Source organism: Diabrotica virgifera, chromosome 1 (assembly GCF_917563875.1).
Source record: "Diabrotica virgifera virgifera chromosome 1, PGI_DIABVI_V3a".
Lineage (NCBI taxonomy): Eukaryota > Metazoa > Arthropoda > Insecta > Coleoptera > Chrysomelidae > Diabrotica > Diabrotica virgifera.
The window spans coordinates 25,902,984-25,930,372 of NC_065443.1; the positions used below are offsets into that span (position 1 = coordinate 25,902,984).

At 33.2% G+C, this 27,389-nt stretch overlaps 1 protein-coding gene across 2 annotated transcripts in view; it reads right to left on the bottom strand.

Moving 5' to 3' along the window:
* LOC114328870 (titin) overlaps positions 1-27,389 on the bottom strand; it is a 189,648-nt gene that overhangs the window by 14,558 nt on the left and 147,701 nt on the right. For both annotated transcript variants that reach the window (XM_028277838.2, XM_028277839.2), the window contains 3 exons: positions 19,512-20,511; positions 9,475-9,620; positions 7,962-8,262 (listed from right to left, as the gene is read on the bottom strand). In XM_028277838.2, the coding sequence (XP_028133639.2) occupies positions 7,962-8,262; positions 9,475-9,620; positions 19,512-20,511 (1,447 nt within the window). The remainder of the gene's footprint in view (positions 1-7,961; positions 8,263-9,474; positions 9,621-19,511; positions 20,512-27,389) is intronic.

Consider the following 27,389-nt stretch of genomic DNA (forward strand, 5'->3'; position numbering starts at 1 on the left):
CAGGTACACACTCTATTCCTCCCCCACCTTCGGTCGAACTTATACGCAATTCAACTTATAGTATATAAATTACTAATATCTCGCCGTAGCGATGACGGTCGCGAGTTCAATGCTTTTTTCCATCCAAAAAGAAGTGCTATACCTATATTATACACGCGTTGCGTACGTGCTATGCTATTTATTTATACATACACATATATACGTACAAAATTTATTTCGGCGAAGCGATGACGGTGGCGAATTCAATGCTTTTACCCATCCACAAAGTGCACAACATCCCCAAAGAAGTTTTCACTTCAAAAATTTATTTCGCCGAAGCGAGGACGGTCGGCAATTTAATACTTTTTACCCATCCAAAAAGTGCACAACGTCCCTAAAGAAGTTTTCACTTCAAAAAGAAAGCTACTCTTTTCACCTATTAAACGCATTTTGATTTTTGTAGATAGGACACTCTAATCAAATGATATCGAATTTTTACCGTCGCACAGTGGGGCAGGAGAGCTAAAAAGTTGGCATAAAATGAAAATACCAAATGCAGTATTTTCTGTCGCATTCATTTTAATTAAATAGTACACAATCCTACATATGATTTGGCATCATTTTTTTCCCATTAAATCCCCCTTCACCAGTTGCGACGCGTCGCAAGGAGCACATGGTCCCGTGTTAACAATGCATAGGCCGCGATAACGTGATTCGACTTACGTTTGATCCACTTATTTCAAGTCAAAAGTTAATTTACCAGTAAAATTGGCTACGGATATTTGATCTTCAGGAAAGTGACAATATTATTACAGATGTGATATAATAATTAAGTAAATACAGTCTCTTATAATATGTTGTTTAAAATTACCTGTACAAAATATCAAAATATGCATTTTTCAAAAAGAGCAAGTGATTTGTTAGTGTTCCCAGACTGATCCAACTTTAATTTTGTTTTATTTTGAAAGCTTGAGTATTATTCTTCAAAAAGTCATTTTAACTTTTTGCTCATATTTGCTCCTTTTTTTATAATTGTATTTTTTGTGAGGTTATGTTGACCTAATTAAATTGAATAACACTCTATTCTAATTTTTGGTTATTTGCATAATTCAATTAAAATAATTCAAGAAAGTGTAGTAGATCCAAAACAAATTAAGATGTATTCCACTTTTTGTTGATTAGTAGTGATCCACTGATCACAAGCAAAAGAAACATAAAAAGAAAGAAATTAGAAGACCTGCCAGTGGAAGCACTGCATATTAGTGCATAATATATTATGTTTCAAATCTCCGAATGTGCAAGATGTTGACGTCACATCTGATGATTCTGATGATGATCTGTAGTTTAAGTTTTTCAATATTTTACTTACGAAATTTTATGTTATTTTTATAAATATGCGGTAAATGGTTTTAAAGAACAATTTGGTTAAACAATTTTTCAAAAATAATGTTAACACAATTGTTTTGAGATATAAATAATATTAGATAATAAATCTACATAAAAACAAGTAAATTAGACTGTAGATTTATTTTAAATTAAAATGACTAAACTTCAAATATCATTTAAATCAATATCGGTAGTAACTACGGACATGCAGCTTTGAAAATTTTGAGCTAAACACTTTTTGAACAAGCCATCCTTCAAGGAAAAATATTGTGCTTTAACACAACATCTGTGCAGCTTTTCCGCGCTGCTGCAGATAAAATTAAGATTGCCATGATGATCGCCAACATTCGGCACGGATAGGCACATTGAGAAGAAGAAGAAAACATTGAAAAAACATCGTTTTTGTTTATGTACACACAACTTATAATATTTGAAAAAAAAATTGGCCATAATATATCGACAATGACTTAATGCCAACTTATGTTGTCTCTTGCCCCACTGTGCGTCGAGTTCATACACATTTTATTAAAAAAAAAAAAAAAAAAAATTGATTTCGAGTGCGTAAATGACGTGACGTTTCAAATCACCAAGCGTTGTTTCAGAGAGAACGGTACTTTCTACACAAAAGTGCTAATAAACATTTTTGGGCAAAATTAACTCGGCTACATTTCTTATTTGAAACATCTTCAATTTTTTTGAACGGCAAATTATTGTTAAATCGGTTTTCTCACCCCCCCCCCCCCCTCCGAGGGGGTTTTAGGAGGAAATCTGAGTGTAGGAATAGCAAACTTTTTTGCATCTTCTTTAGGGTCCCAAAAATAACATCATTCTTAGCAAAATTCAGCTGGTTCGTATGATTTTTATCTTGATTTTATGTCAGATTGATTTTTGGATTTGTACATACAGACATTGTACCGGGTGTCCCATTAAGAATGGCTCTCGGCCATATCTCAGGAACCGTTTATAGTAGAGCTTTGAAATAAAAAATTTTATGACAAAAGTTGCCTCAGGAAAAGTCTGGAAATTATTTTCATAATTGTGGGACCACCGCTAGAGGGCGTAATTGAATATCAAAAATTAAAAAATCCAAATTTTACAAAATTTTCCTAACGAATGGGCACTGGAAATCCGATCGTCGTATTCTTCATAAAATTCTACGCATATTTGATTTGACAAGTTTAGGTCTACCTTTGTAAATAAGAGGTGGGGGTGAGTGGGAACCTTGTTATGAAAAACTGGCTGTGAGTCCCGTTCTGCTTAATCAAATTTTGCAAACTTGGTCTTGTTGAAGACAGATCTTTTTCGTCAATGTAAAAGTTATGATTTCGAACCAACTTACTGAGTAATATGCCAGCTAGAAGGCGTTATTTAATTTTTTTCAGAAATCTAGTGTTCCTTGGAAAATATTAAATACAAACATGCATTTTTAATACCATATTACAAAATTAGACAAAATTAGGAACAGAATAGCGAAAACCGCATGTTAATACCTTTTTTCTATCTCGAGATATCTTACAAAACGTGTAAATTTAAAAACATAACTGTTACTGTCACCGGTAAACGAAATAATTCATTAAAAGTAGTGTGCTATGGAAACAACAAAGAAACATTTTCCAGCTGTCAACGTATATTAGGTCTTTTCAACGCTTGTCATTTGTTTCGAGCCTCGTTCATATCTCGTATATTAATATTATACACGGATTATACGGCATATGACAGAGGCTCGAAACAAATGAGAAGCGTTGAAAAGCCCTATTACAAAGAAATAAAAACAACTATTTAGTGATGACATAAACGTTCAAATTTTTGCCCATCATTTTCGTTGCAAACATTTACTCTTTCAAGAGTAGATTGAACAGCAGTCTCAATTTCTGCTCTCGATATGCTTTGAATGGCGTTTAGTATTCTCTGGATAATGTATTCTAGAGTAGTGTATGATGGGCAACAATTTGAATATTTAGGTCGTCACTAAGTAGTTCTTTTTGTTCTGTGTTATATTTAATTTTAATAGTATTGTTTCTCTTTATATTGTTGTTTTAATTAATTATATTTTTATACGTTGACATCTGGAAAATGTTATTTTGTTTTTTTCCACAGCACACTACTTTTCATTAACTTAGTTTACCGGTGATAGTAACAGTTATGTATAAAATTTACACGTTTCTCGAGATATCTTGAGATAGACAAAAGGTATCGACATGCGGTTTTCGCTATTCTATTGCTAATTTAATCTAATTTTATAAAGTATGATTAAAAATGCATACTTGTATTTAATATTTTCCAAAGAAAACTAGATTTCTGAAAAAAATTAAATAACGCCTCCCAGCTGGCTTATTACTTATTAGGATGGTTCAAAATTATCACGCTTACATTGAAGAAAAAGATCTGTCTTCAACAAGACCCAGTTTTCAAAATTTGATTTAGCAAAACCGGACTTACAGCCATTTTTTCATAACAAGGTTCCCACTCACCCCCACCTCTTATTTGCAAAGGTAGAGTTAAACTTGTTAAATCAAATATGCGCAGAATTTGATGAAGAATACAATAATCGGATTTCCAGTGCCCCTTCATTAGGAAAATTTTGTAAAATTTAGATTTTTTTATTTTTGATATTCAATTACGCCCTCTAACGGTGGACCCACAATTATGAAAATAATTTCCAGGCTTTTCCTGAGGCAACTTTTGTTATAATTTTTTTTATTTCAAAGCTCTACTATAAACCGTTCCTGAGATATGGCCGAGAACCATTCTTATTGGGACACCCGGTACATTTTGGATTTGTACATACTCTGGCAAATGTAATTTTTATTGTATTTTTGCAAAATTTTGGAATGTGTCTAGTTCATGGACGTATAAACACAAATGGACTGAGTTATTTACATAAAATTGTGAAGCCAAAATTATGTGAATAGGTCACAATCTAAGCACCTTCACATGTTGTCACGTTTTTTTTATTAAAATTTCTTATTCGCGTATCGCTGGAAATGTTATTTCTTATTTTATACTCTACAGATGCTATCAAACTAAAATAATAATTTTTCAGTAATATTAATTTACATAGATTGAATTGTAATTACAATATCAAGTGTTCATATCATTGAATAATAGGTATCAACCAATTATTGTATATGTAGAAGCACTGACAACTATTTATAAATGGCAACGGTGTTTACATTTCTCTGTCATACAAACGTCTTGTAAGTTGTCAAAAGTTTGTTTACTTTTTAAGTTAGAGGAATAGTTGTTTTTCGCTATTTTGGCTCTATTTTGAGTGATATTTGTGAAAAGTGAAATAAGCATATCATAATAATGGTGCTACAGTGTTGCATTTGCAAAAAACGAAATATTTATATCCCGATCTTTCATTTCATTTGTAAGTAGGTACTGTTTATAGAAAATGAGGAAGTCTGTTTACATTTTAAAATGTCTTTCATAGGCGTACCATTAGGTTCCTTCATATTAAGGTACTGAACAAGATATTAGTTCATTAAATTAGTATTATAGACATTTTTAAATTGTAAGTAGAAATCATCTGATTAAAAAAGATCTGTTTAGTAGGCTTTTAATTTGATATTTCTCATGGATTCAAATAAATTAGTGAAATAAATAAAAATCATTTATTTTTCTAAGTAGGTATCCGAATACCTAATATTGACGATCGAACTAGTTGGGTAGCAAATTTAGGATAAAACATAAAGATTTCAAAATATTTTTTAATTGATTTGTTTTATCATAGCATTATTTGATACCTGTTAAAAAATTAACTTGGGCTTAACTATATTGACATTGTATTAATTTTAATAACAAATAAAATTGTATTTTATTTTTTCTATAAAAACGTGATTGTTAATAGTTATACTGTTTTTTTTTTTAATTAAATTCTTTGAACGTGTTTTTATAAATTATTACTACTTTCAATTATTAACGTCTGAATAATTATCCCCACGAGTAAAAATTCAAGCACGCTTATGCTCATTGAGGAAGCATCACTTTCTATCGAAGCTTCAAAACAGTGTGTGTTCAAGGTATCTTATTGCTGGGTCCATCTGTGTTTATACGTCCATGGTATAATTCATGGTATAATTCGTAGAACAAATCTAACATTTGTTTTGAATAGAGACTTTAGTTATCTACAAATAGTTTCTTATGACTTTTGATGTAAAATAATTAGGGAAGCAGGAATTCAACAATTTAGAATTTCCCATTGGGATTCCTATGGCCTGTTTGACGATTCACCACCCAGTATACAGTTTTAAAAGAATCGAATAACTTAATAACTTCTATTTGTACTAAAAGGTGGCTACCTTTCCTTTCAGAGCTGCGCTTACTTTATACACTGCGGTGGAATAAGTGTTGCCCCCCCCCCCCTGTTAACTTGTTTATTTTAAGAATATAAGCAAAACGCTCGGACCGGTCGATTTTTAAACTAACCATAGTATATTATAGCATCAACGTTTCGAACTTTACGCGATCCCTCTTCAGGTGACAGCCGTAACTTTGATTTTTTTAAATGGGAAAGTACATCATGTGACACCTCATTTAAAAGCTCTTAAAGTACTGATTTCAAAAATGTATAATAATTTAATCCTATTTGAGAGCGTAGGCGAAAAATTTCGGTCGAATTCTTTCTAAATGCAATCATTTTTTTTTCGAATCCTGAAAAAACTAATAAATATTTTTGAAAATTTTAAACGCAGAATGAAATATTACAGTATTCTCGATGGTCCAAAGTCCCTGAGAACTCCTATAATGTTTATTTTAATAAGTCACAGTGGTGAAAAAAAGAGAAAATTTAGTGTAATTTTTAATTTCAAATATATCATTCAAAAGAAACTTTTTATTTATTCTAAGGGACTGTCAGCCCTCGGTAATAATATAATCTTTCATTCTGCGTTTAAATTTTTCAAAAATACTTATTAGTTTTCTCAGAATTCGAAAAAAATAAATGCGTTTAAAAAGTGTTCGACCGTAATTTTGCGCCTACGATCTCAAAAAGGATTAAAGTATTATACATTTTTGAAATCAGTATTTCAAAAGCTGTTAAATGAGGTGTCACGTGATGTACTTTACCATTTAAAAAAATCAAAGTTATGGCTGTCACATGAAGAAGAATCGCGTAAAGTTCGAAACGTTGATGCTATAATATACTGTGGTTAGTTTAAAAATCGACCTGTCCGAGCGTTTTGCTTATATTCTTAAAATAAACAAGTTAACAGGGGGGGGGCAATACTTATTCCACCGCACTGTATTTGTTTTCCTTAATAAAAATTGATTCATTGCACATATGTAGGTGTATTATTTTTCAGGTAAACAGACTTCTAAATAATCATATCCCTGTTTTTCTAAATCCATTGCCTTCTAGTTAAGTCTTATTTATTTTCCTTTTCTTTTGCCATTGATTCGCATTGTATCTCAGTGTAATACTTATGCTGAGGCCACACTAACGTTAACGTTTAACATTCATTATCGTATTAATTTAGACACAAAAAATTATGCGGATTAAAGGGACTGGCCACACTTATTTTAGCGCGTTTCAACGCGATAAGTGATGTAATGAAGTCCTTTGATGTGTCGAAGCAACCGCCACTCAGGTTATCGCCTAATGCTTAACGTGATTAATAATACCAATAACAAATTAGCGCGCTAAGTCGTGGCCACACGTCTCTTTAATGTCAAATAATTAACGGCATTAGACGTTAGTGTGGCCCCAGCATTACGAATATGAAAAAATGTAGTATTTTTAATGTGTTGTGGGTAAGTCGGTTGATATTTCCAACACGTTAATCGCCGAAATGAAGCCCACCTCCAGACCCAACTTGACAGACTACAACAGTTTACGCTATTAGTGAAGGTTGCTGTATGGGTGCCGGAACGTGTACGACCACGGGATCTGAAAGCCAACTGTCAGGTGTCATGGCGATTAACGTTTTAAAGTTTAATTGTTTGTAAATTTGTTTTATTTTTTACAGAGGTTTAATTTTGATAGCAGTCAAGGTATGTTTTAACGTAACAGTCAAGGAATACGCAATTTTGGTAATATAATTATATAACATATATAATATAATTATAACAGCTGTTCGCAAGATGGTTTCTCTCAAAGAGGAAGTCATTTAAATCTTAAAATGAATTTTTATACCCTTAATGTCTAATACACTACTTATAACTTAGAATGAAACCTAAAGAACCCAATACAATGTAAGCTATTAGATTCTTCCTCCTTCCTGGTCTGGACAGTTTTAGACTTTGCTCCTGTATTTCAAGCTGATGATGGCTCGGTAAGAGCCGAAACGCGTCCTTGTATGACATTTTTATAATATACATTTTTGTGGTACCTCTTTGAGTTTTCTACTTTCTTAAATTAGATGGAGTATATATCATTGGAACAACAATAACAAATTGAAGCATAAAATATAAAATAATATTAAATTAAAAACTTTATTGGGACCATTTTCTAGTTACACTTCCGTGGCTTCTAAAAATGCAAGCCAAGCGGATGCTGGAGAAAGCGGTCCCAAGCCAAGTTTTTAATATATTATTTTATATTATATTAAATTGAAAACTTTGACTTACAAAATATTTCAATTTGTGTATCTTACCTTGCTCTCGTATATAATCCCTCTCCTGCATATCCAGCATTCTTCTCATGATTCCTGGATACTTTCTCTTGAATGACTTAATACCTAAGAATTGAGCTACTTGTTCTTGCAGCATAAACGGCCCATTTCCTTTCCAATAATATTCGGATAAGAGATCAGCCGTGATCACATTGGTATCGGGTTCTTGTACTTCCAAACGAGGTGCTTTACTAGGTCTAGAGGGGGTTTTTCCACTTTCTGTTGTTCCGGTACTGTGAACTGAACTTTGCGATTCTTCCACTATGTCAGATGAGGTAACAACCTAATTTGTAACAAAACATAAAATCATTTATCACAATATACAGTCTTGAAGTAGAAATTGCATAATTTGTCAAACTATACTATTAATGAATACATACAAAAATTAAGTACACATTCAGAAGTAGGTATAAGAAAGTACAACCAGAAAATATTTATTAATCCCATAAGTGTAAACAAAAAAGGCTACTGATACAAAAGGCTGGCGAAGATGGTATTTCAGCGTGTGTATATGTACAAATTTAATTGTAAGCAATTGATGTTACGGAAAAAAAGTTTCAGTCAATTTCATGTTAATATTAATATGTGAAGAATAATAATATATTTTATAATCAATGAAACAAGCAAAACCATATTCCTGTACATCTACATATCGTTTGAAATGTACTCGCCTGTGAGACCGCAGACATTCAGATTCAATAAACGTCTCTTTAAGACAATGAAGTCGACTTTACTAAGTAACAAGACATTTACTCAACACACACACATACACACACTGCATATTACTCCTCATGAGCTAGTGATAGTAATTACGTGGCTAAAGGTTCCAAACCAAGGCCAGAAAACAAAAAAAAATCCTTGAAATATTTTCTTTGATCATTAAAGCCCACGCCCACTCAAAGATAATGTTCCATTAGTCAGTTATTCTGGATACTTAGTTTGATACACCTTTGGCATTTAGTGTTTTACTTAGTACTTTCGTTGAATAAAATTAACTGGTTGTTGTGCGTGATGGTATGATCTTCTGATGAAAATAAGTATTTGCACTATGTTTGGTTGTTCCAGGATATACTGATTTACAATTACAGGAATGAGGTGAATTTCTAGAGTAGACAATGGTTCTTTTGGATCTTTATCCACTTAGACTTCCTCGTATACTTTAACCATCTTTTACAAGATTTAGTCATAGGACTCTAATAATAAACTTACACAACTACTGGACAAGAACACTTGTGAACAAATAAGTGAAACGCTACACAACCAACTATATTCTGAGCAAAATTGATCTACCAGACCAGGCTAACAAATTAGAAAAAACGTACAAAAGGTATAATATACCTGATACCTCATATCATATTTGAATACACCATATCGAGAGGAGTGGTAAGGAAAACATTTTCAATGAACTCGATATCCAAGAAATTCCCGCTCATGCAATGTTTAAAATACAATATAAAATCAAGAAAATGTTCAAATTTTTTGGTAAAGTACAAACCTGCTTGGCTGGAGTCTGAGCTCTGCTATTAGTTTCAGCGCTCATTCTAGTTTCTTCATCGACGATCATGACTTCTGAGGGAATGCTGGTACTGCTACAACTTACTGAAGATATTTCCGGATTGGAAGATTTAGGTAATGAGGTACCTGAAACCAGATACAACAATAAATTAGATGATAAAAAAGTTGCTGATGTAAATACATACTGACCATATGTTAACAAAAATAGAGATAAAATATAATTCAAATTATTAACATATGTTACAGTTCAAGTTGATTATCCAGTTGGAGTTGACTCCAACTAGTTGGAGTCAACTCTAACGGCTGGTTTCAGTAAAAGTTGATTATAAATATAAAATGAAGATTTATATTCAACATTTACTAGTAAAAGTAGACTCCAACTAGGAAAAGTATACTCTTCCCAATGCCATTTAGTAAAAGTTGATTCTGATTCACACAAACAGCCGATTCTAGAAATCAAATGTTACTGAATATGTTCAAATTGGTCTAGGCTGTATCGTCGTCCCCGTTAGGTAAATTACTACGATTCGAATTTTTTGCACAAACTTGCTCAAAAAGAGGTCCTTATAACAAATCTACTGGGTGCCAGGCAGTACCTTGATCGATAAATTGTTTAAACAATTTTTTTTAGACAAATTCACAAAAATAATTTTTTCACTTCGAACAATTTTTTTTAGATCATTTGGGTTATTCTGAACAAAAAAAGGTATTTTGTGATTTTTCTCTAAAATTGATTGTTGTCGAGTTATACGCGATTTAAAATTTGCAACATACGAAAATGACCATTTTCAAGGCTTAATAACTCAGTTGAAAATTATTATGAAAGTCTGAAAGTCACCAAATAAAATTTTAACGACCCCCCTACAAGATACTGAAGAAATTTTTGTTATTATTTTATTACTAAGCGGTTATTTTTAATTATTAACAATGAGCGCTAGGAGCGTATTGACGCAGTTATCAATGTGAGTGCGAGTGAGATGCACCATTGCACCATTTTGACATTCAAAAATTCAAACTTCTGTCAAACCACAAAACTGTTAAAACTTTTTTTGTAATTTATTGCTCACATGTCATCACCATGACAAGGCGAAAGTTCTTCTTCTTGTGGTGCTTTCTCCTTTAGTGGAGGTTAGCGACTACACTGGTAAATTTGTCTCTGTCCAATGCGGCTCTAAACAAAGATGTTGAATCAAGGCCGGTCCCTTATGTGTCCCAGGTAGCTAACTTTTCTGACTTTAATGATTTTTAGCAGTTCCCTATCTGTACATTCTCTCAGAACATATTCGTTGGTGGTGTGAGTTGTCCAAGGTATTTTCAAGTCTCTTCTATAAAGCCAGAGTTCAAAGGCGTCCAACTTGTTCATCAGTGTTGTGTTGTGTCCAGGCCTCCGTAATCAAGTTGATTGTTGAACCAGCAACCAAGATATTTGTACTGGCTTACGTATTCAAGCTGTTGGTGTTTCACATATTTATTGGAAGAGGTAAATTTTTTTTCCTTGATATTCTTATAACTTTGGTTTTCGCAGTATTGATCGTCATCCCTATTTTTTCACAACTCTCAGTAACCCTGTCCAACAGTATCTGCAGACTATGGTCCGAATCAGTCATTAATACTGTGTCATCTGCATAGCGGATGTTATTTACTCTCTGACCGTTTATCCTGATTCCTTCTGAAGAGTGCGATAAAGAGTTCGCAAATATTACCTCAGAGTAGACGTTAAAAGTATGGGTGATAGCACACAACCCTGCCTAACACCTCGTTGTATTTCAATTGGCCTTGACATATTACCATTGGTCTTTATGATTGCTGTATGATTCCAATAAATAGCCTCTATAATTTTAGAATCTCTTTTGTTGACTCTGATGTCGTTCAATTTTTCTATCAAGGTCGTGTGCTTCATCCTATCGAACGCTTTCTCAAAATCTACCACCGCAAATAATGATATGTACCACCAGTGGTACATGTACCACAGATTGAGAACCGCTGCTTTACATAATATGAGATAGAGTAGATAAAAATTATTTTTGTGAATTTGGTTAATCAAAATTGGTTAAACAATTTTTCGACCGCGGTACCGCGTGACACCCTGTGTATTTGTTATAAGGATTGTTATACGGATGTATTTCTTTGAGTAAGTTTGTGCAAAAAATCGAATCAGAATAATTTAACGGGGGCGACGTTACAGACTATACTAATAAGTAGTTGAAACGGTCAAAACAAAGAAACGCACACTCATCAAAAGTGCACTTGAGATTCTCGTATAATCAACATTTACTGAATCGATCCAGGAAGAGTCAACTCCAACTAGTAAAAGTTGATTTGAATTTTTAAAATCAACTTTTACTGCTCGTTTCAGTTGGAGTTGACTCCAACTAGTTGGAGTCAACTCTAACTGAGAATCAACTTGAACTGTAACATATACATATTTATAATTCTTGGTAAAAAGGGAGCGACCGGATTCAGGGCTTACAATACAATGAAGGGGTATACATATAACAATAAGACACTGAAACTTAATAATCTGCTCAAACAACTGTAGTGACATTAATTTGTAATACATATTGTGACAGTATTGAAAAAAAAGTGTTCAATGTTGTTATATAAAATCAACTTCCATTAAGTAATGGTCAAATCCACAACTTATATATTGTAAACTGCCAAACTGATTGTCCCGACAATTAGTCAATAGTAATATTTTATGAATAAAATAAAAAAAATATTTTTATTCTATTTATAATTTCCTTTAAAAATCACGCCTTGTCTAACAAAATACGCACAATCTCCTACAAATATGTTGTTTCTTTAGTCCTGTTTTTCTACTATTTACTCCATCTACGCTAGTAGAAAAGATAAAAAAAAAGAATATCACGGCCCATTAACATTTATGAGTCAAACAAGCGGGAAGATGCAAACTTAAGACAAAAGAGATTAACACAGCTCTATAAACCAAAAATTCTTTGAGTGAATATGTAGAAACTAATAACGACAAAAATTATGGAAATCAAAGATCGAAGTTCTGGGTTCATATCACATGTCAATATAAACCCCAATATCAACAAACTAAAAATTAGCACCAATTAACCAAGAACGCAAGAAATAGAAATGGCCATAGAAAAACTGAAAGCAGCCGGCCCTGACAATATTCCAGCAGAGTTGTTAAAAGCTTGCCCAACCATAACAAAGCTAATCAAATCACTTTTGCAAATACCTGGAGAGGAAGAGTTCCCCACAGAATGGAAAATGAGACTTATGCCCGATTTCACCAACGATACCTAAACAGTTGCCTTGTTAAGTAATTCTTATCGATAGGAACTTCCTAAGTCAATACTTAAAAACAATAGCGTTTCATAACTAAAAGAACTGCTTATCTAGGAAATTCTTTCCTAGGTATTAATTCGGGTATGTTTGAACTATTTTTGATAAATAAAAAGAAGAATAAGATGACAGTTCCGTACTTTTTCGATTATTTGTCATTACTGTTTGTTTGCCAATTTGGTTTTATTCAGTTTTGTACTGTTATAGTTATTTTATTTAGTATTTAGTTATTTGTGAATTAAGTTCGTATATAATAAATATAGTTTTGTATGTTATTTGTATATGTACAGTGAAATGGAGGAAGAGAAAAGAGTTGTAAATTTCACATATGACGAAAAATTAAAGTTAGTTGAATTGTCATTAATAAAATAATTTTAAAATAAATAATACGTTGAAAATTGCTTTTTATTATTAATTTTTAATGACACACTTTTAGTGATATCATGAATGGGTTTTTGAAACACAACACTAGTTTGTTAGGTAGTAGGTAGACTACATAATTTTGTCAATAGACCTGTAAAAAACTCCAAATGATTTTCTATATTTTCCAACACATATTATACTCGTATTATTAGTATATTTATAAGATAATACAAAATTACAACTACTAAAATTACAGAATAACAGAAATATTAAGGTAAGAAGCAAATTATTGACAAACGTCACAAGTACATTAGTCAAAATTGTAAAAATATAACGTGCCTGTCAACGATAAGTAATACCTAAAGTTTAGGGAGATCGAAAACCGTATCCTAACGTAAGGTAATGCTTAATCGGTTTAGGCAATTCTTATCGTATAGTGAAATCCGTTTTAGAGTTAGGAAGTACCTAAACCCACTTAGGTAATTCTTAAATATTTAGGTATCATTGGTGAAATCGGGAATTAGAATAAAGATTCCAAAAAAGGGTGGCAAAAGATATTGCGAAAACTGGAGAGCACTCACACTTCTGAACACCATAAATAAATTAACAGCAATAATTCTGTGACTGAGGTGAGTAAGCACATAAGTCAAATTTACCGAATTTTTGTGTCAGAACGCCCTTTGTGTCAGAACTTGGCTATAATGATCCCTGCTGCAGTAATAATACTGGTAATTAAATCTTATATTCTTCTAATTTCAATTGTTGCAAAACCTAACTTGCAGGATTCGAGTTGTAAGCTAATTGTCATTTTGGTTACAGAACAAAACTATGTATCGGAATATCTTCAAAGCGCTCAGGATGAACCAATTATTATACAAGAATTAACTTCATCATCTACGTTTGTTCAACCAACAAGCTGGTTATCGGAATATGTTGAAAGCGCTGAGGATGAACCAAAAACTATTCAAGAATTAACTTCTCCATCAATGTCTTTTCAACCAGAGCAACACAAAAATTCAAACAGTACAGATGGAATATTATTTTCAGAAGGTTGGTAATATTAATATAAAATTACTAAGTGGTAACATATTTTATTGTTCCAGATCAAAATTCAACTTTACTGGTAAAACCTACAAATGAAGATGGTTCAGATGATGAGTTGATAGAGGATCCGCATTACATTCCTGAAAGCAATACCGTTTTGATTACAAATGAAAATACTACAAGAAAACGCAGATTAGAGCGTAAAAGATCACGTCAACAGCTGGAAAAACTACTGGACACAAGAAAGGCTAGAGAATTAAGGAAAAAAAAATCGTAATTCCGTTAAGTCATATGTTACAAAAAAAGGTAAAATCATTCCAGAAAGACCATTTCAAACTCTGCCATTATGCCGTGCTAAATGCAAAACAAAAATCACTGAAAGTCAGCTGAAAGAAATTTTTTCCGAATATTGGAGTTTAGGCAGTTACGACAAGAGAGCAGCTTATATAGCCAGTCTTTTCACCATACATGACAAAAAATCACACAGGCCACGTACAGACGATCCAGACAAAGAAAAATTTCGTCTTAAAACCAACAAATATTTTTACGAATAAATGGTAGCCATATTTCTGTTTGCCGTAAGTGCTTCCTTGTTTGTGACTTTCAATGAAACAGAAAATTTCCTAAAAGTTATCGCTTAAAAAAAAAGAGCATCACCTGGAGAAACAAAGACTGATTCTTTCCAAGGAAAGAATATTCCACTTAACAAGTGGTCTGAAAAAAGTTAGAAGAAGCCATTAAGCATATTCTGAGTTTCCCGAGTTACGAAAGCCACTACTCACGCGGCCAAAGAAATAAAAAGTTTCTACCATCACATCTGACCCTAGAAGCAATGTATTCACTGTACAAGGAGTCATACCAAAATCCTGTGTCGTATCCGTATTATAGAACAGAATTTCATAAATTAAATCTATCGTTTAAAAAGCCTCAAGCTGATACTTGCCATAAATGCGACAAGTTTGTTATGGTACTGAAATGCACCGATGGAGCAGATAAAGAATCTGCAGCAATAGAAAAGGAAAATCATATAATCTCTGCAGAACAGGCATATCAGACTAAAAAGCAAGACAAGCTTTTAGCTCAAAAGACTAAAGGAATGAAATGTTTTACTTTTGATCTCCAGCAATGTCTACCAATCCCTTTTTTAAAGTCTTCAATCGCTTTTTACAAGCGATAGCTATGGACATTCAACCTCACTGTAATGGATGAAAATGGGAAATCAAAGCATTTCATGTGGCACGAATGTACTGCAACGCGAGGGGCCAATGAGGTTGGATCATGCTTGTATAAAGTGTTTCTAGAATTGCCTCCTGAAGTTACCCATGTTGTGCTTTATTCCGATACATGTGGAGGGCAAAATAAAAATTCACACATTTCATCCATGATTATGTCAATATTACAGAGGTCAGACGTAAACGTGCAAGTAGTTGATCATAAGTTTATGGTACCTGGTCATACCCACATGGAGGTGGATGTAGCACACTCGATGATCGAGAAAAAAAAGAAAAGATCGAATATAGACATTTTTCTTCCTCATGATTGGTATCAGCTGGTCAGATCAACAAGTTCAAAATTTGAAGTAGTGGAGATGGCCCGTAAGGATTTTTTCGATTTTGCTTCTCTGTTAAGGGGGCCATTGGCGTTTAGGAAAAAAGACGAGCAAGGAGAAACTTTTCGCTGGCATGACGTGCAATGGCTAAACTATAGAAAAGGGGATAATGGAAAAATATTTTTCAAAAAATCCTTAAATGTAGAGGAGCTATTTAAGGAAATGTCTTTTATTAGACGAAATGGGTTGGGAAATTTAGTTCCCCCATTGAAATATAAGATGGATGTGCCAATAAATAAAGAAAAAAAGAAGGATCTTCTTGATTTGCTTCCCTTAATCCCTACAACTTTTCACGGGTTTTATGAAAATCTACCATCGAGTGAAACAGCGTTGCTGGACTATCCAGGTATCGACGAAGATACTGATTAAATATAAAGTTATTATGTTTAAATATTTCATCAAGTTTTTTTAATGTTTATTTTTTTAACAAACTTCCTTTTTTGTAACAAATAAAAGATACTTTATGTAATAATATTATTTTAATAACCCTTCTCTGTAAGTGCAATAACACATAAGTCATAGACACGCTTGGGATCCAATGACATAAGTCACGAAATTCTTTTGACACATTTTTTATTTCATTTCTGGTGAAAATTTTGGAGAATGTTCTATATTAGTACGAGACATTTACATCGATAATTATAAAAACAACAATTAAAACCAAACAAAGTAAGTAATACGTAATTGTCAGCTATAAAACGGATTTAGCGGTACCCGGCGAATTTTAAATCGCTTCTACTGAAAACTAGGCAAAATGACTTACGCGCTTTCTCACATCAGTCACAGAATTATAAACAACCGATTGACAAACAGGGTGGAACCAATATTAAGGAAGCAACAAGCCGGTTTCAATCCAAACTGATCATGCATAGACTGAATTAACACACTTAAAGTAATCATAGAACAGTTGCAGGACTTCAACTCACCACTATTCATATGCAAAAAATATTTCCTAATAAAACAATTGAAATTGAATTCTTTGTTCTTCACCTTCATCAAAAAACAAAAGCTTGGATGACAGTAGAAATTCTTGAACTTATGGAAGAACGAAGAAAACAAAGCAAAAGACCTGAATAAATACAAAGAAATTCAGAGGAACATCAGAAAGAAAATTCGAGAGGAAAAAGAGAGGTCTCCGACAGATGCAAAGAAATAGAAGATCTGAATAAAAAGTATGATAGCTTTAATTTATACAAAAAAATCAAAGAAATGACAGGTTCTAGAAAAAGCACAAGAATGAATACCCTTAAAAATGATAAAGGGGATACTATTACTGATGTGAAGGAGAAATTGTGTCACTGGACCAATTACATCCAACAACTATTTAATGATGAAAGAGAAGAACTGTCATTAGAAACCACAGAGTATACCGGACCACCAATATTAAGAGAAGTTTAAAACTTATTGATGAAGATGTTATTGATGTATTGGTTGAACTCTTTAATATAATATATCAGACTGCCACAATCCCCAGACAATGGCTGCAATCGACCTTTGTAGCAATTCCCAAAAAGTCAAGTGCAATAACCTTCTCAGATCACAGAAAAATATCTTTAATGAGTCACACACTTAAAACATTTTTGAAAATAATACACAGCAGAACTGTTAAAACTCTTGAATACGAAATTAGTGACACACAATTTGGCTTTAGAAATTGTACCTTGATGTATGAGCATAAGAGATGCTTTGTTCGGCTTGAATGTGCTGGCCCAGAGATGCATGGACATGAGTCAGGATATGTACTTATGCATTGTAGACTTTGAAAAGGCATTTGATAAAGTTCAACAAAAAATGCTTGTAAATATATTAAAAAGGCAAAAATATTGACAGTCTTGATATGAAAATTATATCTAATATACAGTGAAACCTCGATTATCCGTCAGGGCACCGGACCAAGGGTCTGACGGATAATTAAAAAGAAGGTTAACAGAACATTAAAAAAAATGAAAATTGATAGTACAACTCTCAAATTTTATTTACAAGTTTTGTTTACATGTTTTGTTTTACAAGATAAGAGGAATTTTTGTTCGTACAATTGAATCAATTTGGTTTAAAATATTCTGAAATCTTTGTTTATTTTACTGATGCTTCACATTTTTCTTAATCCTCGTAAGATCATGCAATCTACTTTATTGGCTTCTTCTTGTCAAGAATACCACTCGATGAATTGTTGCATGTGCAATGCAGCTTCTCTAGCTTCTTTACGCAAATCTTTGTCAGTTGCAATAACATCATCGACATTTTCAGCTTCTGAAACTGTTTCGTCCGCCTCTTTTGCCATTTCATTGATTTCATCATCTGTCAGCAATCGATAGCCGTTTGCGTTCTTATTACAAATTAACAATTCGTTTATGTCATCTTTAGCCAATAAAAACAAAACAGCCATAACTTCATTTGTTACCACACTGTACATTTCAGCGAATTTCGTTTGGCTTATCGCAATGCTCAAACAAAATGAATTGATGACCCAATTTTTGTTTATGTAGTCAATACAACTTATGTACGGACCCTGACGGTTAATGGAGAGACGGATAATTGAGGTTCCACTGTATATTGGAATCAAGCTGCCAAGGTAAGAGTTGACAACCAGGACACCCAAGATATCAAAATACAGAGAGGAGTCTGTCAGGGTTGCGTGCTGTCCCCACTACTCTTCAATGTCTACAGTGAAGCGGTATTTCAAGAAGCGCTCTCAAATTCAATAGAAAGTATATCTATCAATGGAGAAGTTGAACAACTTATGTTTTGCAGATGATACAGTAATAATAACGGATAACAACAATGATTTACAGAACGTAATGCAACACCTTAATGAACGCTGTCATGAGTACCAAATGAAGATGAATTTAAAGAAAACTAAATGCATGATCATGACTAAATCAGCACACGCAAACATCCAATTGACTATTGAGGATACTGTAATTGAGAGTGTGGATAACTACAAATACTTAGGAACATGGATAACATCAAATGTAGACCAAATCAAAGAAATTAAGACACATATTGAGATAGCACGTACATCATTCACTAAACTTAAAAAGTTTAAGTTGTTGTTGGGATAAAAGGTTAGAACTACGTCTAAGGATGCTTCGGTGTTACGTGTTTTCTACTCTTCTCTATGGCTTGGCAGCGTGGATATTAAAACAAGTCGATCTAAATAAGTTGGCTGCCTTTGAATTTTGGTGTTACAGAAGAATCCTACGAATATCATGAATTCAAAGAATGTCAAACGTGGAAGTAACTAGAAGGATAGGAAATAAAGCAGAAATAATACTAACTATCAAAAGACGAAAACTTGAGTACTTGGGACATGTGATGAGAGGGCACAAATACTCATTATTACAACTTATTATGCAAGGCAAAATCCGAGGAAAGGGAAATGTGGGAAGACGAAGAACATCCTGGCTTAAGAACCTAAGGGAATGGTTCGAATGCAGTAGTGAAGAGCTATTTAGAGCGGCAGTCAACAGGGTCCGCATTACCATGATGATTTCCAACCTTCGATAGAATATGGAACTTAAAGAAGAAGAAGTTCTTTATCTCCAACTAATAAATGCCCTTTATTTCAAATTATTATTTGTGATCCTATCAATTCGTAAAATACTGTATCTATGTGTCATACACCTACTTTTGGGGAACTGTATCAATGTTTATTAACTACTAAAGAAGTATAAAAATAAACTTACCTAATTGTGAAAATAGTTTTGGTGTTGCTGGTGGCGCCAATATGGACGGAGAACTTTTCCCATCAGCATCTAACACAGATTTTCCAGTTTCTACTTCATCTTTTTCTGTACTGGAACCTTTAATATCGGTTTCACTTTTCTCTTCATGTAACGGTATTTTCTTTTCGAAGCTCGTTTCTGTTTCCACAGAATCAACTTCCATCAACTGAACTGGCTCTTCTGGCGTAACTTTAAGATCTTCCTGATTCTCTTTTACATTCTGAGTTGTCTCCGATCCTTTTTCGGATAATTGCGAATCTTCTGATTCTATTTCTATAATATCAGGCTCTACAGACTTCTCAGCGGACTTTCTAATTATATTCGCTGTTTCCTTAACTGTTGACTTTTTATCTGGAATAGCTATAATATCAGGCTCTACAGACTTCTCAGCGGATTTTCTAATTATATTCGCTGTTTCCTTAACTGTTGACTTTTTATCTGGAATAGCTATATCAGGCTCTACAGACTTCTCAGTAGACTTTCTAATTCTATTCGCTGTTTCCTTAACCGTTGACTTTTTATCTGGAATAGCTATATCAGGCTCTACAGACTTCTCAGTAGACTTTCTAATTCTATTCGCTGTTTCCTTAACCGTTGACTTTTTATCTGGAATAGCTATAATATCAGGCTCTACAGACTTCTCAGTAGACTTCCTAATTCTATTCGCTGTTTCCTTAACCATTGACTTTTTATCTGGAATAGCTATAATATCAGGCTGTACAGACTTCTCAGTAGACTTTCTAATTATATTCGCTGTTTCCTTAACCGTTGACTTTTTATCTGGAATAGCTTCGTCTAATATAACAATCACTTCACGGGTAGGCGTAAAACCACCAGCTTTTCCTAATTTAGATTTGTCCGATGGTCCAGCCTTATCCGAGGGATTTTCAGTAGATTTAGGATTTTTATCTTTATCAGAAGTAGATACCTCTTCTTCTTTTAGGGTGCCCGTAAATGAGTCCTAAAAAGGGAAAAGAATTAGTAAATTAAGAGTATAAACACAAACATAGCTTAAGGGACCCGCATGTATTATAAAAAAAAAAAGAAAAAACCGACTAAAAACAGATTTCGAGCCCCCAGTAATACATTTGTGTAGAACTCTTAATCATTGGTCAAAACTGTTTAAGACAATTTATACATTACGTTGTGTTATTCAATCCATCCTAGAAGTGATAGGGAATATTATCCACTTCAATTTTTAACAATACTGGAAAAAGTATTGTTTACACTGCTTATTTGAGTGATTCGGCTTAACTAGAGGAAATATCAGGTACTCCTTGTGAATATCAATGAATATTAATGCAGAACACTATTTTTTTAAGTTCACTTGAAAAGTTCAATTAAAATAAACAATTTGAAAACATGTTAAGCAAGAATTATGTGTATTAAAAAAAATTGTAATTTTTCTTCGGTAGTCAATATATCAAAAGCTAACAATATCACTATTCAAGAGGAATTCTTATGTTAAGATCTTTCTGCTTGGTTTTCAAAAAGCTCAGAGTAAGTATCACACCGGTTTTGTATCCTGTTCCCTCCTATTTTTAGAAAGTTATCTGTTTTAGTCTGATTGATCTACTTTTATAATGGCCTCTGGCTATTTTATCTACTATTCTAGTTCTGTTCATTGGTTTCTTGTATTTTGGTGGTTTTAATTCCATTAGTTTATTTCTACTATCCATTATATTGTTTTAACTTGAAATATCTTATGCATCAGCGCTTTATTTTACTAGATTGTTTCCCTTTATAATTAGGTTTGTCACTACTGCCTTCTAATTTTTGGATTTGATGTTACATTTGTGCTGACTTTAAATATTTTCTCAGAAAATTTTGTTTCCTAAAGAAATAAAATATTTTGAATTACTAATAATGATGAAGGTGGATTTCACTCAGAATGAAATTTGAGTACAGTCATCAGCATAAAGAATTCTAGAACTAACAAAAAATTATTCTAAATTCAGGTTTGCCTTAAAGATATAGGTCTGGATCCCGCGTATGAAAAAAAAGTTGATTAAAAGCAAGCTGAAAATTTGTTAATAGCTTAAGGGTGTCTAGTCGGACAAACTTTGATATATGGGAACACTGGAACAGGGGAAGTTTTAATTGTGGAACAGGTTAAAAATTTGGAACGGTCAGACCACGAAAACGGCACATCTATTATGTCCGACAGAACAGACTGAAACTCTCCGAACAGAGATTAAACTCTCATGCAAAAATCAGACTGCTATTTATAACCAAATGGGCGTTTTAATGAGTGGAACATGTAGAATATGTCAAATGACAGGAATTATGACAGGTGATAAATAGCAGTCTGATTTTTGCATGAGAGTTTATTCTCTGTTTGGAGAGTTTAAGTCTATTCTGTCGGACAAAATAAATATGTCGTTTTCGTAGTCTGACCGTTCCAAACTTTTAACCTGTTCCACAATAAAAACTGCCCCTGTTCCAGTGTTCCCATATATCAAAGTTTATCCGACTAGACACCCTTAAGCTATTAACAAATTTTCAGCTTGCTATTAATCAACTTTTTTTCATACGCGGGATCCAGACCTAATATCATTGAATGGAGATTCATAATATACCTTACTAGGTGAAACAAAACAAAGAAACAAAATATAAAATTATAACTCATAACAAACCGAACAAAAATAATTAATGAGAGTTCAAGGAATACATATTCTTATGTATCAATAATTATTTAGAGAAGAAAAAGATGAAACGGAAAGAAGAAATGGAAGAAAAAAGTGGCCAAAACCAGAAATAATGATACTGATTTGCGGCAAGATAGACAAGGACTAAGCAGGATAAAAAATACAACCTGTCATTTGCATGTAAGTTAGCACAATTTCTCCTGCTTAACTGCTTGGGAAATTAAACGAAGTTGTTTGCGAGAAACTGTAATCTTAGTTAACTAAAAATCTTCCAATATAAACAAAAAATATTTTGAAAGCACTTTTCTAGAGTAAAAAAGCGTTTTTCTTTAAAAATATGGTACACAAATGCTTTACAGAAAAAATATACTACAGAAAAACTTTTCTTTGTTAAATTGGTAAAAAAAAAACGTTAAAAACAACGGCAAATAACAACTGCTTATATTTTTTTAGTCAAATTTTACAACTTCATATTAAACACTATTATCCGTATGATGTTGCAGTAGTCACTACCACGTGTATTTAAATATCTACAATTAAATTATACTTTGTATCCTTCCTGACCGAAAATCCCTTAAAAGAGTAGATATTTTAAAACGATAAAAGACTACCCAATAACAATAACAAAAAATATAAACTGAAAAACTTATAAATTGCAATTAAATGCGTATACCGAACACCGAAACTGAAATATACTCACAATCCAAACATAACCTATAAATTCTGCTTTGATCTTGGCCACGCAAACAAAAAATAAATAATATAACAAAAAGTAGAAACGTACAATAATGATGAAGCACTTATTACACGCGTTTTTTTATCATAGTTTCTTTATCAACGTCAACATTTTTATAATTCGAAACATTTATCAAACAAACATCGACGAATCATAAACTAAACCACATCGACAATCGATTTACATAATTTTATTTTCATTCAGGAGTGACTGTGAATGCAGGTATATTAAAAAATGTAAACGAATAATACTCGTATTTCGTATAAGTTTTTGCCTATCAAGTTCGATTTGAACTACTTCTGTATTGAACGAGACAAAAACGATGTTAAAAATAAATCCAAAATTGTAGTACGACGCAGCAGGTGACCAGTCGGCTATTTTTAGTAGGACGCACAGTTTGTTACATTTAATTCATATTCATGGGCTTATTGTAAGTGTGGAAGCGAAAATTTTCGAGGCAATTGATAAAACGCAGCGAGCAGTATATTAATAGTAGAACTAAAAATTCACTTTATTTTTTGGAGTGAAAATTGAACTGAGACAGAGTACTTAAATGTTTGGATATACATACATACTTATACAGGGTAGCTAGAACTTGGTGTTAAAAAAATATACAAATATTTGATTGATTCGGCCGATATGTACTGAAAATTAATTTTATAAATTAAACTAAATAAATGAAAAATCGAAAAGCTCCTGGGAAAGATGGAATAGCTAATGAAGTTTTAAAATACCGAGGAGATAGACTTCACAAAGAACTGAATATCCTTATAAGTAAAATAATAAATTTAATACATGAAGAATTCCAGAAGAATGGAGAACCACTCAAATGATAACGTTATTTAAGAAAGGTGATAGGACAGACCCCAGTAACCATAGAGGGATAAATTTACTGAGAACTATTATAGTGAAACTCACAACAAAAATACTTATGGAGAAAATAATGGCGTGCATAAATATATCTGATGAACAACAAGGATTTAGAAGTGGAAGATCATGTAATGATGCAGTTTTTGTGATATGGCAAATAGCGGAGAAATCATTAGAATATAACAAACCAGACTTCATCTAATAATAAAACACTGAAAACGTTTGTTTTCTACACTTCCACAGAATTTATTATAACTAAGTGACTACAGCTGTTTCGGCAGAGTGCCTTTCTCAAGTGATATAGTTTACAATGTGTTTGCCTTTTTAAGTCTTCAACTGAAGAGGTTGAGGAGTGGGGAGCTGTTTGTCTCGAGTTGGTCATTCAGAATTATATCTGTATTTTTCAGTTTATTAGTTTCCATAGATTCTAAAAAAGATAGCTTAAGGCCTTTATTATGAATATGCAGAATTTGAAACTCTTCATTGAAAGAATGATTATGATCTAGAAGGTGAAGTGCGTAAGTAGAAGTGTCTGTTTTTCTATTGTTGAATGCCCTTTTGTGTTCTGCTATCCGTTTGTCAAAAGTTCTACCAGTTTGACCGATGTACGTTTTCGGACAGTCACCACACGTTAGTTTGTACACACCACTCTGTAGTTGCTTTCTCTTTCGGCTTTATTGTTCTTAATATATTTGTTTAAGTTGTTGTTAGTTCTGAAAGCTGGTGTTATTCCTTTCTTTTTTATGTATCTGGCTATTTTTGTTGTTATCTTGCCAGTATATGTGAGAGAGCAGAAGGTACTGGGTTCTTTCTGTGGTGGTGGATACACTAATTTCAGGGCTTTCTTATGGAGTTTTTGGTTTAAAATTTTGTTAACTGTTTGTTCGTTATAGCCGTTGTTTACTGCTATTTGTTTAATGATGTTTAGTTCTATCTCGAAGTTATTTTTTGTCATGGGAATTTCTGTCAGTCTTCATCAGAACATCATTAAACAAATAGCAGTAAACAACGGCTATAACGAACAAACAGTTAACAAAATTTTAAACCAAAAACTCCATAAGAAAGCCCTGAAATTAGTGTATTCACCACCACAGAAAGAACCCAGTACCTTCTGCTCTCTCACATATACTGGCAAGATAACAACAAAAATAGCCAGATACATAAAAAAGAAAGGAATAACACCAGCTTTCAGAACTAACAACAACTTAAGCAAATATATTAAGAACAATAAAAGCCGAAAGAGAAAGCAACTACAGAGTGGTGTGTACAAACTAACGTGTGGTGACTGTCCGAAAACGTACATCGGTCAAACTGGCAGAACTTTTGACAAACGGATAGCAGAACACAAAAGGGCATTCAACAATAGAAAAACAGACACTTCTACATACGCACTTCACCTTCTAGATCATAATCATTCTTTCAATGAAGAGTTTCAAATTCTGCATATTCAAATTCATCTTTTTTAGAATCTATGGAAATTAATAAACTGAAAAATACAGATATTTAACAGAAGAAATTAGAAAAGCTATAAAAGAACTGAAAAACGGTAGGTCTCCAGGACCAGGGGATATCCCAGCCGAACTAATAAAATGTGGATCACAAAAATTGTTTGAAACCGTCACTTGGTGCATAAATCAATTTATAAATGGTTCTCCCGTACCAGACGAGTGGAAAATTGCTTATATTTCGTCGATCCATAAGAAAGGAGATAAGCTTAAATGTGAAAACTATAGAGGGATATCAGTGACTAGTACATTCAGCCGTTTGTATGGACGAATAATTAGAGACCGCATTGAGAAGGAGTACAAAGACCAAGAGGAAGAAGAACAATCCGGTTTTCGAACAGGAAGAAGCTGTACTGATAATATCTTCTGCCTCAAACAACTAATAGAAAAAAAATTAAGCACAAATCAAGAAACCCACCTCATGTTTATTGACTTGCAGAAGGCGTACGATACAGTTCCTGTAAACAAACTCTGGAACGTGTTACGACAGACGAATATTAGTGTCACCTTAATAAAAGCCTTAAGAAATTTGTATGAAGAGTCAACATCACAAATAAAAACTGGAAACAGATTATCGCAAAGCTTCCTGGTTAATAAAGGTCTACGTCAGGGGTGTTGTGTATCACCGACCTTATTTAAAATATATGTTGCAAAAGCATTGAAAGAGTGGAAACGAAAATGCAGAGGCATGGGCGTAGACCTTGGAGAGATTTGCTTATATACATTGCAGTTTGCTGATGACCAGGTTGTTATAGCAAACGATAAAGATGATCTAGAGTACATGGCAAGGAAATTACAAGAAGAATATAGAAAGTGGGGATTAGAAATTAATACAGAAAAAACAAAATACCTGCCAATAGGTACCGAACTATCGAACATCACATTAGAAAATAATGAAATCATCATGCCCTGCGACCATTACACATATCTAGGAATCGTTTTTGACACAACGGGGAAAGATGATGAAGAAATAAAGAGAAGAATAACACAATCCAGAAAAACAATAGGTTGTCTAAACAGCGTACTATGGAGTCATGAAATAGGAAAAAGAAGAAAACACAATATCTACGAATCTCTTATTAAAAGCAGTCTATTGTACGGAGCAGAAACTTGGCGGATAATCGAAAACAACAGAAGAAAACTGGAGGCAGTAGAAATAGACGCTTTTAGAAGATCAGTAGGAGTGTCACGCAGAGAGAGAATACGTAATGATGAGATAAGACAGCGAATGGGGGTTGACGGCTCTCTAACAACAGACATAGAAAGAAAACAGCTGATATGGTATGGACACGTCCAGAGGATGGATAACTCAAGACTCCCTAAAATAATTATGCAATGGGTACCACCAAACCGCAGAAAGAGAGGAAGACCCAAGAAATCTTGGAGAGAGGGAATAACGAAGGCGATGAGCGCAAGAGATCTTAGAGAGGGCCAATGGGATGATAGAGTGTCATGGAAATTAGGCATCGGACAACGTCGCAAGACGTTTTAAAACCGATTGATATATATAAAATACAGATATAATTCTGAATGACCAACTCGAGACAAACAGCTCCCCACTCCTCAACCTCTTCAGTTGAAGACTTAAAAAGGCAAACACATTGTAAACTATATCACTTGAGAAAGGCACTCTGCCGAAACAGCTGTAGTCACTTAGTTATAATAAATTCTGTGGAAGTATAGAAAACAAACGTTTTCAGTGTTTTATTATTAGATAAAATGAACTTCCATCAAGTAACGGTCGAATCCATCAATTAAACCAGACTTTTTCTGTTTCATAGACCTAGAGAAAGCGTTTGATAGAATCCAATTAAAAGATGTGATACACCTACTATATGACAAAAATTTACCACTGGATATCATAAAACTGATAGAAAACATATGTGTAATAGGCTATTGATTATGTATTTTAGAAAGGAACTACAACGTTAACGGGGTTTTATTGTTTCATAGAGTCAATGGAACTCTATATATGAAAAAACCGCGGAGTGCTACCATTTAAAGGGGTGCGTTTTTGAGAAAAGGGTGAATTAGTCCCTAGGCACAGGGCAAATTAGAGTGAGTTCTATTCACCTTTGGT